The sequence below is a fragment of the Microtus pennsylvanicus genome, chromosome 5, assembly GCF_037038515.1.
Source record: "Microtus pennsylvanicus isolate mMicPen1 chromosome 5, mMicPen1.hap1, whole genome shotgun sequence".
Taxonomy (NCBI): domain Eukaryota; kingdom Metazoa; phylum Chordata; class Mammalia; order Rodentia; family Cricetidae; genus Microtus; species Microtus pennsylvanicus.
Window position 1 is genome coordinate 83013161 of NC_134583.1, and position 11787 is coordinate 83024947.

The 11787-nt window shown below is 52.8% G+C and overlaps 1 protein-coding gene across 1 annotated transcript in view; it reads left to right on the forward strand.

Moving 5' to 3' along the window:
• The window catches only part of Muc5b (mucin 5B, oligomeric mucus/gel-forming), a 31438-nt gene extending 21213 nt beyond the window's left edge, over positions 1-10225 (forward strand). The window contains exons 32-50 of the mRNA XM_075972797.1: positions 1531-2370; positions 2594-2775; positions 3084-3252; positions 3901-4157; positions 4406-4592; positions 4698-4923; positions 5023-5201; positions 5286-5355; positions 5496-5596; positions 6043-6074; positions 6323-6500; positions 6825-6929; positions 7059-7096; positions 7543-7659; positions 8254-8340; positions 8434-8556; positions 8705-8750; positions 9297-9411; positions 10021-10225. Of these exons, the coding sequence (XP_075828912.1) occupies positions 1531-2370; positions 2594-2775; positions 3084-3252; positions 3901-4157; positions 4406-4592; positions 4698-4923; positions 5023-5201; positions 5286-5355; positions 5496-5596; positions 6043-6074; positions 6323-6500; positions 6825-6929; positions 7059-7096; positions 7543-7659; positions 8254-8340; positions 8434-8556; positions 8705-8750; positions 9297-9411; positions 10021-10210 (3242 nt within the window). The 3' untranslated portion in view covers positions 10211-10225. The remainder of the gene's footprint in view (positions 1-1530; positions 2371-2593; positions 2776-3083; positions 3253-3900; positions 4158-4405; positions 4593-4697; positions 4924-5022; positions 5202-5285; positions 5356-5495; positions 5597-6042; positions 6075-6322; positions 6501-6824; positions 6930-7058; positions 7097-7542; positions 7660-8253; positions 8341-8433; positions 8557-8704; positions 8751-9296; positions 9412-10020) is intronic.
• The last annotated feature ends 1562 nt before the right edge of the window (positions 10226-11787 follow it).

Consider the following 11787-nt stretch of genomic DNA (forward strand, 5'->3'; position numbering starts at 1 on the left):
TTGGGATGTGCTACAACTACATGATCCGGGTGCTGTGCTGCAGTGTGAGCCATTGTCAGGGACCGACCACCACTGCGGGCTCACCCCCCACACCACAAACCGCCACCACTGCTACCCAGACCCTGTCCTCCAAGCCTTATCCCAAAACCAGTCCAGTTGAGACCTGGTCTCCTTCAGGCTCCACCAGCATCCAGGGCTCAGAGATGCCCACCTCTGGGATTCTGACTGCAAGTGTGTCATCCCCACCCAGCACTTCTCTGACAGCCACCTCAAAGACTACTCAGCATCCCAGGAGCCCAGAATCCTCTGGGACTCCTTCAGTGGTGACAACAAGGTCCACCTCTCAAGGGCACTCCCTACCTCCCAGCAGTCCCCATGCCACCAGCTCATTCTCAGCAACAACCTCAAGGACTTCCCTGGCCAGAGGGACAACCTTCTCTACCTCTCTGACCACCCCTGGACCATCCTATTCCCCTCCTGGAAGCACCAGCATGAGCTCAGCCACGGCGGCCTCCACGAGCAGAGCAATTACACATTCCAAGACTACCCCAGAGCTCACTGGAGCTCCTTCAGCCAGCACCACAGAACCACTCAAGACACCGACCACGTCCACTTCAGCAGCCAGCACGGTCACACACATGGTCAGCACGCCTGTGACCTCTACCACCTGCCAACCCCAATGTCAGTGGACAGGGTGGCTTGACACAGACTACCCCACATCAGACGGCGAGGGAGAAGACATTGAGACATATGAGAGAATCAGGGCCACTGGGGCAGATATCTGTGAACAGCCTCAGGGCATCCAGTGTGTGGCCCAGAACTACCCTGACATGAGTTTGGACATGTTGGGTCAGGAAGTGACGTGTGATGTCAACTTCGGTCTGGTGTGCCGCAACAGGGACCAGAAAAGTGATTTTGGGATGTGCTACAACTACATGATCCGGGTGCTGTGCTGCAGTGTGAGCCATTGTCAGGGACCGACCACCACTGCGGGCTCACCCCCCACACCACGGACTGCCACCACTGGAAGACTCTCTAGTACTGCCATAAACACTTCTTGGGTTTCTCCTAGTACCCTCAGCCACACTTCAGCTACTTCCACACCCACCAGTACTTCCAAAGAGAATCAGTCCTCCTCTCTGGCGAGTACTAGGACTACGGCCATCTCTACTCCACTCTCCAGTTCCACGCACTGCAAACCTCAATGTACCTGGTCAGATTGGCTGGACCATAGTTCACCCATCCCTGGGAGTTCTGGAGGGGAATTTGAGACCTATGCCAACATTAGAGCAGCTGGAATTGCTATATGTGAAAAGCCCATGGACTTAGAATGTGATGTTGTTGACCAGCCCCATGTGCCTCAGCAGGAGTCGAATCAGGTGATCAACTGCAGTGTGAACTTTGGTCTGGTGTGCAGGAACCTGGACCAGCCAGGGCCCTTTAGTGTATGCCTCAACTACCGCATCCGTGTGCTTTGCTGTGATGACTATAGTCACTGCCCTAGTACCTTTTCCAGCACCAGAACGTCAGCACTACCCTGGTCTACCCACACTCCTCTGGTCCCTTTCACAACCACAGTGGCCTCAAGCACTGAGTCCACCTTTCAGACCAAGCATCCCTTCAGCTCCCCAGTGCCAAGTACCCAAGCATCCACATGGACCACACTTACTGACTCGGGCTGTGCACCTCAATGCACATGGACAGACTGGTTTGATGCAGACTTCCCTAACCCTGGCCCCAGAGGCGGGGACTTTGAGGTCTATGCAGTGCTACGTGAGGTTGGCTTTGTGTTCTGTGAGCAGCCCAAGGACATCCAGTGCCGCTCTGAGAAGGAGCCAGACAAGCCCCTGGAATCTCTAGAGCAGGTGGTCCAGTGTGATGTGCGATTTGGGCTGATATGCAAGAATATCAACCAATCGGGGCCTTTGCAATATTGTGACAACTACCATGTGCGCCTCCTCTGCTGTGACAACACCACCCACTGTACCACCCCACCCATGGCCACCCCCTCCACTCTTCCTTCTACCTCTACCCTGTTGTCCACTCACACTTCCCCAATCTCGAACACCATGACCTCTCCCCCTGTGGCCATGAGCTCCACTGTGCCCCACTCGTCTTCCCTAGTGCCCACTCCCACCTCTCCAGTTCTGACCACAGCAACTTCACCTGGAGCCACGAGCCCTACTGCGGCCCCCTCCTCCACCACAAAGACCACCCACACCCCTGAACTTTCCCCCAGCAGTCAGGTGACCTTCAGCATGTCTGTTTCTCCCTTGGGCCTCAGTACCGTTAGGTCTACTGTCTTTTCCAGTCAATCAGTTTCCCCGTCACCCTGTTTCTGCCGGGCATTTGGACAGCTCTTCTTACCTGGTGAGTAGAAAATCCATGTTTTCCCTATCTCATGTCCCTTGTCCCCTGGGTCTGTCAGCCTTGGGAGCTATGAGCCCTTTTGCACATGTAAATTTCAGTCTATGCCCTCTCTGGACAACCTTCTCCCTTAGGCAGGCTGCCTCTATGTCTCCCCCTGATGCTACCCTGCCTCTTCAGATAGGGTGTGGCTATGTCTTTCTGTGTCTTTTTTCCCTTCCCACAGGAGATGTTATCTACAATAAGACTGATGGAGCTGGCTGCCAATTCTATGCCACCTGCAACCAAAACTGTGAGCTTGACCGCTTCCAGGGTGCCTGTCCCTCCTCTTCACCTCCAGTGCCCTCTACCCATATGCCTTTGTCTACCCTGCTTCCTGGCTGTGATAATGCCAGCCCTCCCCGGCAGGTGAGCCTCCCTTCTCCCTCCACCTCCCTCTGATGTGGTGCGGATATGGGTTCTCAGGGACAACTGCATTTGGGTTGAGTCATGGCTAATGTTCACCTAAAGCACCACCTCAACCATATAGCCTATCTCAGTGACCCAGCTTCCAGTGGCTCCTGTTGAGAGGCGCACTGGATCTGGGGTCTTGATCAGCAGAAGAAGCTGGTTGCCTTATGTGATTCATATCTGTAGGGACATGGGGGCCCAGAAAGGACAGAGCTTGGGTCTCCCCATGACCTCAAGGTGAACACCCTGCATATCTTCTGCCTCAGGTTAATGAGTCCTGGACCCTGGAGAACTGCACAGTGGCTAGGTGCCAGGGAAATAACCAAATCATCCTTGAAGAGCCAGAGCCTGTGGACAATGTCACCTGTGTCAACAAGCACTTGCCCATCAAAGTGTGGGACCAGGAGCCTTGCCACTTCCACTATGAGTGCGAATGTGAGCAGAGGGCAGGCGCGGGACAGTGCAGCAAGATGGGACAGGATTGAGGCATCTGATCTCAGTGTGTCAGTCTCAAACAGCATTGTGTGCACAGGGAGGCTGGCAACATGGATGGGGCAGAGGAAGGGGCTGTGTGACCAGGAAGGGGTAGGGAGCAAAAAGCCACAATGGGAGTTCTTTCTTGCAGTCCTGATGACAACTTCTATTACTGAGTGTTAAATGACTCAAACTCGGGACTTAGAACAGCAAACTCAGGGTCTCACAGCCCTGAGCTAGAGTCAGATCAAGACAGGCAAGGCATCTCTATAGAGAATCCTTCTTTCTTGGCTTTGCCAGTTAAGGGCTACAGAGTCCTTGGCCTGTGGCTTCATCACTCTATTCTGCCTCCACCTTCTTATGGCCTTCTGCTCCATGTCTCTCTCCTGCCATTTCTAAGTACACTATCATCAGGTTCAAGGAATACCCAGGTAATTTGGGATTATTCCATTTTAAGACCAACATCATATTCACAATTCCCAAGGTAGATATGGTTTGGGAGATAACTACTTTGTAGATGAAGCAACTGTGTTCCCCCGAAGGAACCATCCAGAGGTGGTGCTGGGTAACAGGGCTGGGAAGGGAGCCTTCAACTGTAGTCTCCCATAGGCTTCTGCAGTGGATGGGGGCAGTCACACTACCTGACATTTGATGGCACCTCCTATACTTTCCTGGACAACTGTACCTCGGTGCTCATGAGAGAGATCCACCCTCGCCATGGCAACCTGAGCATCCTTGCTCACAGCTACTACTGTGGGGCTACCACCAATGCCACCTTCTGTCCCCGTGCCCTCAGTGTGAACTACAACTCTATGGAGATTGTCCTCACCATCACCACCACTGGCAGTGGGAAGGAGGAGAGCCTGGTGAGTCTTCCGGCATGCAGAGCCCCAAGGCCACACTGCAAGCATGGGGTAACACAGGCAAAGATGAAAAGCCCTCAGGACCAAGAGTATTCTCCCCTCTGCAGATATGACCTGTAGGAGCTTTCCTAGGCAAAGAATAAATGCCTGGATCTAGATTGAGGAATCAGAATGTCCTTAGTGTTTGGCAAGTAGCATCCACTGCTGCCTAGTTGGCTCCCTAGTTACTGTTTCCCTCTGGACATCCTTAGGTCATATGGGACCAAATGTTGATAAGCTCAGGCTACACTAAGAATGATGTGACAGTGTCCTTGAGCGGCACCACCACAATGAGTGTCAACATTTCCACCATTGGCACCAGCATCACCTTTGATGGACACATCTTCCAGATATGGTTACCCTACAGATACTTCAGCAACAATACTGAGGGCCAGTGTGGTGAGTAGGCATGGCCAGGCTCATTCTGCATCCCTAAGTCGGGGGAAGGAATGAGTCTATGGAAAACAACGAGAAACTGATTGTAACCTCTACCCTATTCACCAGGTACCTGCACCAATAGCCAGACAGATGATTGCCGCCGGCCAGATGGCACCATAGCTTCCAACTGCCAGGACATGGCCAAAGACTGGCTGGTTCCCAGGAACAGCAACAACAGCTGCTTAGCTCAGCCTAGCCCTCCCCCAAGCACCACTTCCCAGCCCCCAGTATCCAGCACATCCACCTCTACCCCATGTCCCGCTGCACCCCTCTGTGAGCTGATGCTGAGCCAGTGAGTCGGCCTTTGGGGTGGTGGGCCTGGGCAGCAGTCCCCTTGGCTAACCTCCCTGCTGGGCTCTGAGCTCCCAGTCCTGACCACTCACTGTCATAGGGTCTTCGCTGAGTGCCACAGGCTCATCCCTCCAGATACCTTCTTCAGTTCCTGTGTCAATGACCACTGCAATGCCAATGTCACTGACATGCTCTGTCAAAGCCTGGAGGCCTACGCAACACTCTGCCGGGCCCGGGGTGTGTGCGTCAACTGGCGCAATGCCACTGAAGGGCTATGTGGTAAGTAGGGAGTATCCAATTTGTCAGGCCTCCAGTCTCTTTGGTTCTTCCAAACCTGTCTGATGATGCTCTCTGCACCCACAGACCTCTCCTGTCCACCCACTAAGGAATACAGGCCTTGTGGACCCCTGCATCCAGCATCCTGCAGCTCCAGGTGAGTACAATCTAAGTAATAGTATAGCAGCTGGCCTTCCATGTCTGAAGGGTCTAAGCTCCGGGACCCCCACGACTGGCTCTTGGAGGTATCACCTCATTTCTGATCCTCACTCTGCTGCTTGCCCCTCCTCACACTAGGACCCTGAGTGTTTCAACTGAGATGCAGGCAGAGGGCTGCTTCTGCCCTGAGAATCAGCTCCTCTTCAACTCCCGCATGGACATCTGTGTGCAGGAGTGTCGTAAGTGCCATTCACCTACCACGGGACAAGCCTTGTCCCACCCCTGTCCCCCATAGGGTCCTCACCTTCCAGGCCAGGCCAAGATCCCAGACATCTGCAGACCCTCTTCTGCCTGACTAGTATGTGAGAGGAGCCTAAAGCAGACGTCTAAAGGCCTTCTGTAAGCCTGCCACCATTCTGTCTAAACTCTGCTGCTTGAAGCTGGCCAGAGAAGCTGCCTTCCTTTGCCAAGTGCTAGACTCTCAACATCCAACTTCACCACCGCTTCAGGGACCTGACACCCTCAGAATTCTCTAGGGCCTTCTGCTCCACCCTGGGAGAAGACAGAGGTCTTGGCTTGGGGTACAGGTGGCCAGGACTAAGCACAATTCTCTCAGCCTATTATCCCCTTCTGCCTCACCTTAAACCCCAGCATCTCCAGTAACAGTTTTCTTGTTTTTTTCTAGCCTGCGTGGGACCAGATGGACTACCCAAGTTTGTGAGTGGTGCTGCTCCCCTGCCCCCACTTGAGCTCAAGAAGAGGAGGGAGGAAAGAGGGAGGGTGGCTGACTCCTCATAGCCCAGGAGGCTGATGTGGGGCTCCTGGGCTTCCTTCCTGCTTTCACCCTGGACAGCAGAGGGCTGACCTGCTGAGGGCAAACAAGGACTTGGAGTTGAGTTCAGGCAGAGAGGCCAGGGACTTTAGAACCTCAGAGCCTTCAGAGATCTTGACTTGGCCTGTTTCAGCCGGGAGAACACTGGATCAGCAACTGCCAGTCCTGCGTGTGCGACCCCAGCGCTGTGTCAGTACAGTGTGAGCCAGTGCAGTGTGAGAGCCAGGAGCTCCCACAGTGCACAAAAGCTGGCTTTGTGACTATGACCAGGCCCAAGGCTGACAATCCATGCTGCTCCGAGACAGTCTGTGGTGAGCACCTACTGGGACATAAGAGAAATATACTCTAGCTTAGCTGCACTGGACCAATCAGGTGGGGGATGTCTCAAGATGCTTCAGCTTTTGACCTAAAAGTACCACTGGTGACCTCTGGTCTGACCTAACAGAGCAGAGACCTGGTAAGGACCAAGGAGATGAGAGCGCGAGGGAACCTTATGAAACCAGAAAAGCCATGAAGCCTACTAGGTCCCAAAGAAAAATGACACTAGAAGCTAATATTTCCCAAAAGGGAGAAGATGGTGGGGGGGAGGGGGATGACAAAATGGGCAGCATCCTGACATGGTCATTTCTCTACAGTCTGCAATACAACCACCTGCCCCAAGAGTCTGTCCAAGTGTGAGCCAGGGCACGAGCTGATCCGCATCTACGAGGAGGGCAGCTGCTGCCCCAACTCCATCTGCAGTGAGTAGGAATGGGATGAAGCGTAGGGGAGGGTGCACTGAGACTGGCTGCAGGGGAGTTCAGGGATGGGGAGGAGACAGGGTTTCTGCCCCACTGTCCAGATGTGTAATCAACCCCCTTTCCTTTCAGGACCCATGATGTGCACACACAATAACACCCTCTATGGGGTAAGGGCTCAGCCCAGGCAGGGTGAATAGCAGGGGTAGGCCGAGGTGGGTGGGAAGCCCATGTCCCCCAGTTCCTGATCCTTGCTTTGGCATCCTTGCCATAAAAGTAGATCTGGAGAGGGGGTCTGGGCCCTTAAGACATAGGACATAAGGCCATTGCATGTGTGTGTATGTGTGCATGTGCACAAGTGTGCACATTTGTGTGCATGCAGGAGCTGTGGAACGAGGGGTTACCACATCTGCTACATCTGAGTGGTCAGCTTCTGAGTCTCCCAGCTTACTACTGTCCCCACCCACTGAATACCTGTGTTCAACTATGGGAACAATTACACTGTGGGGAAAAGAACTGGGCTCATGGGACATGTCTGGACCCAGCTGAGTTGACCTGATATGTGCTCACCCCTGCCCCCACCTTCTCTTAGAGCTGCTCTCCTCATCTGTTATAGGTTGGTGCAAACTTCCCAGGGGATGTTCCCTGCCAAACATGCACCTGCTTCTCTGTGGGCAATCAAGAACCAAAAGTAGAGTGTAGAGAGATCCTTTGTACCACCTTCTGCCCCCAGGTGAGTCTGTGGCCCAGCAGACATCTTGAGAGACTATCCATGGCAGTCCATCATTGAGAGTCCTCCAATTCACTACAGTTTCGAGGTCTTGTTTTTTTCTAAAGGGAAAAGTAGGAGGATGATGAGCACTGGAGGACAGGTCCTACAGATTGATGAGCTGACTAGAAAGAGATACAGTATGGTACCAGCAGTTCTCAACCTGTGGGTCATGACCCCATTGTGGTTGAATGACCCTTTCACAAGGGGTCACATATTAGATGTTCTGCATGTCAGATATTTACATTATAATTCACTACAGTAGCACAATTACAGTTACGAAGTAGCAACGAAATAATTGTATGGTTGGGGGCCACCATAACATGAAAAACTGTATTAAAGGGTCACAGTCTTAGGAAGGTTAAGAACCACTACAGTAGACAGAGAGGCTAAGAAGCAGGGTGAGCTAAGCTGTAAGACCTGGGAAGGGGGGTATAACATAGAACAAAGACATAATCTCTTAGGAGTTCCTGCCAAGGAGGCCCAGGACCCCTAGAGTATACTCAGAAGGGTGTCTGGGATGAATGAGAGACCTGACTACCTCTCCTGTCCCCACAGGGTTTCAAGTACACACTGGTGCCGGGGCAGTGCTGTGGGGAGTGTGTACAGGATGCCTGCTTCACACCAGAGGGCCAGACAGTGCAGGTAATTGGAGAGGGTGTAAGAGATCCTCCCCTGAGCTGGTCTCATCCACAACTGGGTTCCTGTCTGGACCTCTATTGTGTGTTTTGATTTCAGCCCCATGAAACCTGGGTGAACAGCCATGTTGACAACTGCACAGTGTACCTCTGTAAGGCTGAGAATGGAATCCATGTACTGACTCCACTCCCCATGTCCTGCCCTGATGTGTCCAACTGTAGGGTATGTACTTGGGAAGCACTGCCTTTGGGTGGTCCACCCTTGTCATGCCCCTGGAAGGTTCTGACCCAAGAAGTCTGTGTCTCCATGGCTTCTACCCCACATGCTGGCTCTGTCCCAGTCCTATTCTGCTCTGTTCTTGGCCCTGCAGGGAACCCTAAGGAAAATAGGTTGCTGTTACTCCTGTGAAAAAGAAGGTAAGTTGAAGATAACTCTCATCTAGTCCTCCAGCTCCATCCAGTTCCCACCAAAAGCAATCCAAGTTTCTCCCATGAGTGGCAGATCCCACCAAAGTCCCAGGCTGGTCACCCAGGAAAGGTGTGTCAGTCACTTCTCTCACTGCTGTGAGAGTATGACAAAATACCAGACAAAATGAGTTTAAGAAAGGCTTTCTTTGCCTCCTGTCCCACCATGGCAGGGAGACATGGCAGCAGCAGAAGCAGATGGTCATATATGTCTGCAGCCAAGAAGCAGACAGGGATAAAAGCTAGGGCTCAGCACACTTTCTCCTTTTCAGTCAGTCTGAGACCCTAGCCCACGGGAGGTCCTGCCTACATTCAGGGTGGGGCTTCCCTCAGAGGTTAGTTTAATCTAAACAAGCTCTCAGAACTTTGTCTTTTAAGTGACTCTAGATCCTGTTGAGTTGATAGTCAATATTAACCATCACAGAGGGCCAGCCTTACCAGGTCCAGGGTCTCTGAGTTAGGGTCTATGGTCTCTGCAATGGCCTGTCTTCTTTGCAGACTCAAGTACATGTCAAGTGCGTGTAAGCACAACCATCCTGCGGCATAAGGGCTGTGAAACAGAGATGGCAGTCAATGTCACCTTCTGCGAGGGTTCCTGCTCTGGAACGTCCAAGTGAGTGGGGGCCTTACCTCCCCAAGAGTGTAGCAGAATCGGGTGCTACCTTGTCACCTTGGGCCTTACAGAGACTGTCTCCTTCTTGGTGTCCAGAGGTCACACATACCTGTCTGCATAAAATAAATGGCCCACCTCCCAGTCACATCAGGGGCAAACCTTGCTTAGCTATACAGAATTGGGCTTCCGCCTTGGACTTGTGTCCAGGAATCTCAAAGTGTCTAGGGAAACAGGTAGCATTAGATCCCTCTATAGTCCCCAGATGGCCCCAGGCTGCAGTCAGCTGTGAGCAGGAGTGGCCAGGAAGGTTAAAGAATCTGTGGTTAGAGAAGGCAGGAGGAAGAGTACCAGGTTGGCTCCAGGACTTAAGGTGACTCGTCCAGAGGAAGAGTCTCAACAGGGTCAGCAGGATGGAAAGAAAGGAGAATCATGGGAGGTGATGAAAGATGAAGGTGGTTTTTTAAAAAGCCCAGGAAGAGCAAGGCTGTGTGTTCAAGAAAGTAGTCGTGGTAGATAGCCAGACAGCTTTCAAGAGCCCACAGAGGACCACAAATCACTATACTGCCAAGAGGACCATGGATGGGAAACGCTGACCTCCCATGTCCACAGGTACTCCTTGGAGGTCCAGGCCATGGAGCATCAGTGCACCTGCTGCCAGGAGAGCAAGGTCCATGACGTAGCTGTGGCCATGCAGTGTCCCAACGGTACAGTCATCCAGCACACCTATACCCACGTCGATGAGTGTAGCTGTGCCCTGGCCTGCAGTTCCCTGCCCATGGCATCCATGAACACTCCCTAAAGCCCAGAGCTGGAAGGCAATTGCATCCCCCAACCCCTCATGTCCCTTCACCTGGAGCAGAACCTGCACAACTGACAATGAAAACCTTGGGCACGCATGCTCCATGTGGCCCACAAGGACCCTCTGTGGCTCCCACTGTCTCTGTTCCACCCTCTGCCTGCCACTTGGTGAAACCAGCATGATGGAGGGTAATGGGACAATTAAGATCCACTTGAGGAGGGTGCCAGGGAAGAATTTGGCCCTTGGAGACCCTCTTGGCTGTCTTGGCTCATCCTCTGTGGTGACATATAGATGTCTTGGAGAAAAACAAAAAGCCTGTGGCTATACGACTCCCCACAGCAAGGTTGTATGCCCTTCATCACATAAAGAAGCCCTTTGCCGGTCATCTCAAGTGCACACAGGCGGATAGGACTGCCCAAGAAAGACAAGCTAACAGAGAGCTGTGTCAGGCAAGATAGCTGCCTGCTGGAGGGGCCCTGGGATCTGGGGTTGGAAAGGGGCCTGTGCTCACCCAGCCCGAAGCTGTAATAAACCCTGGTACTATGTGTCTCCTCCTGGTGTCTTTTCCTGCCCACTCTACATGGCTCCCTGCTTATGGTTTGGAGTTGCCAGAGATGAAGCTAGAGCTATCAACAGGAACATGATGGATGAGGAATAGGGAAGAGGTACTGGACACTGAGAGCAAGGCCAGCCAGGGAACCACAAATCAGTATAGCTGCCACAGAACCCAGGGGCAGCATCAGGGCAGCCTAGACAGACAGAGGGGCCTGTTGACTAAGGAGGCCATCCTAGCACCCATCAGTGTGTGGTGGCTGCAATGGACAGAAAAGAAGGGTGCTCTGCATTGCTCAGACCCCAAGGGGCTGTGGCTGCCGTGGTACTGGGACCCCAGGTCCTGTTCTGCCTCCTCAGGTGCACTATATTCAAGATACCTGTGGATTATTGGTTTACCATACAAGTGGCTATCCTTGGTGCCTTTCTTTCCCTCCCTCTGTCCAAAATAGGAAACATTCTATAAGTATGGCAGGGAGCCACAGGGGCCAGGGAAATGTGGAACTCTATGACTTGGGTTCTAGAAGTAGGCAGGAAGGAAGCATGTCAAGAGGAATCCTACATATGGAGTGAGACAGAGAATATCCTGGCTTGACTGTGCAGGAAGGATAAAAATGACCTTCAAAGGTACAGAATGTGTTCAATGGTGGGGCTGTGACCTAGGAAGATAAGAACACAGTGGCTAGCTATGGCCCCAAAAGCCTTTGGAGAAGTAAGTAGAGGGGTCCTGCTATGGGCTTGGGCTACCCTGCTCTCCAGAAGTAGATGCCAACAGACTCAGTATGGCAGAGCTCCTGTGCCTGGTGTTTGGGTCCAGGGTCTGGCTAGTGAACCTGCCTTTCACACGTACTTGCTGAAGTCTGTCAGGCAGGCAGCCCCCTGGGGAAACATGGTCCAGAGACTGACAAGGCAACAGGTGTGTTGTGGGACAGCAGAAGGCTACTGGGGCCAGCTTCTTTCTCCAAGCTCACCTTTGATCTCATGGTGTGGCTTCTAGGACAGAAAATTCCAGTCCCTGTCCTCAT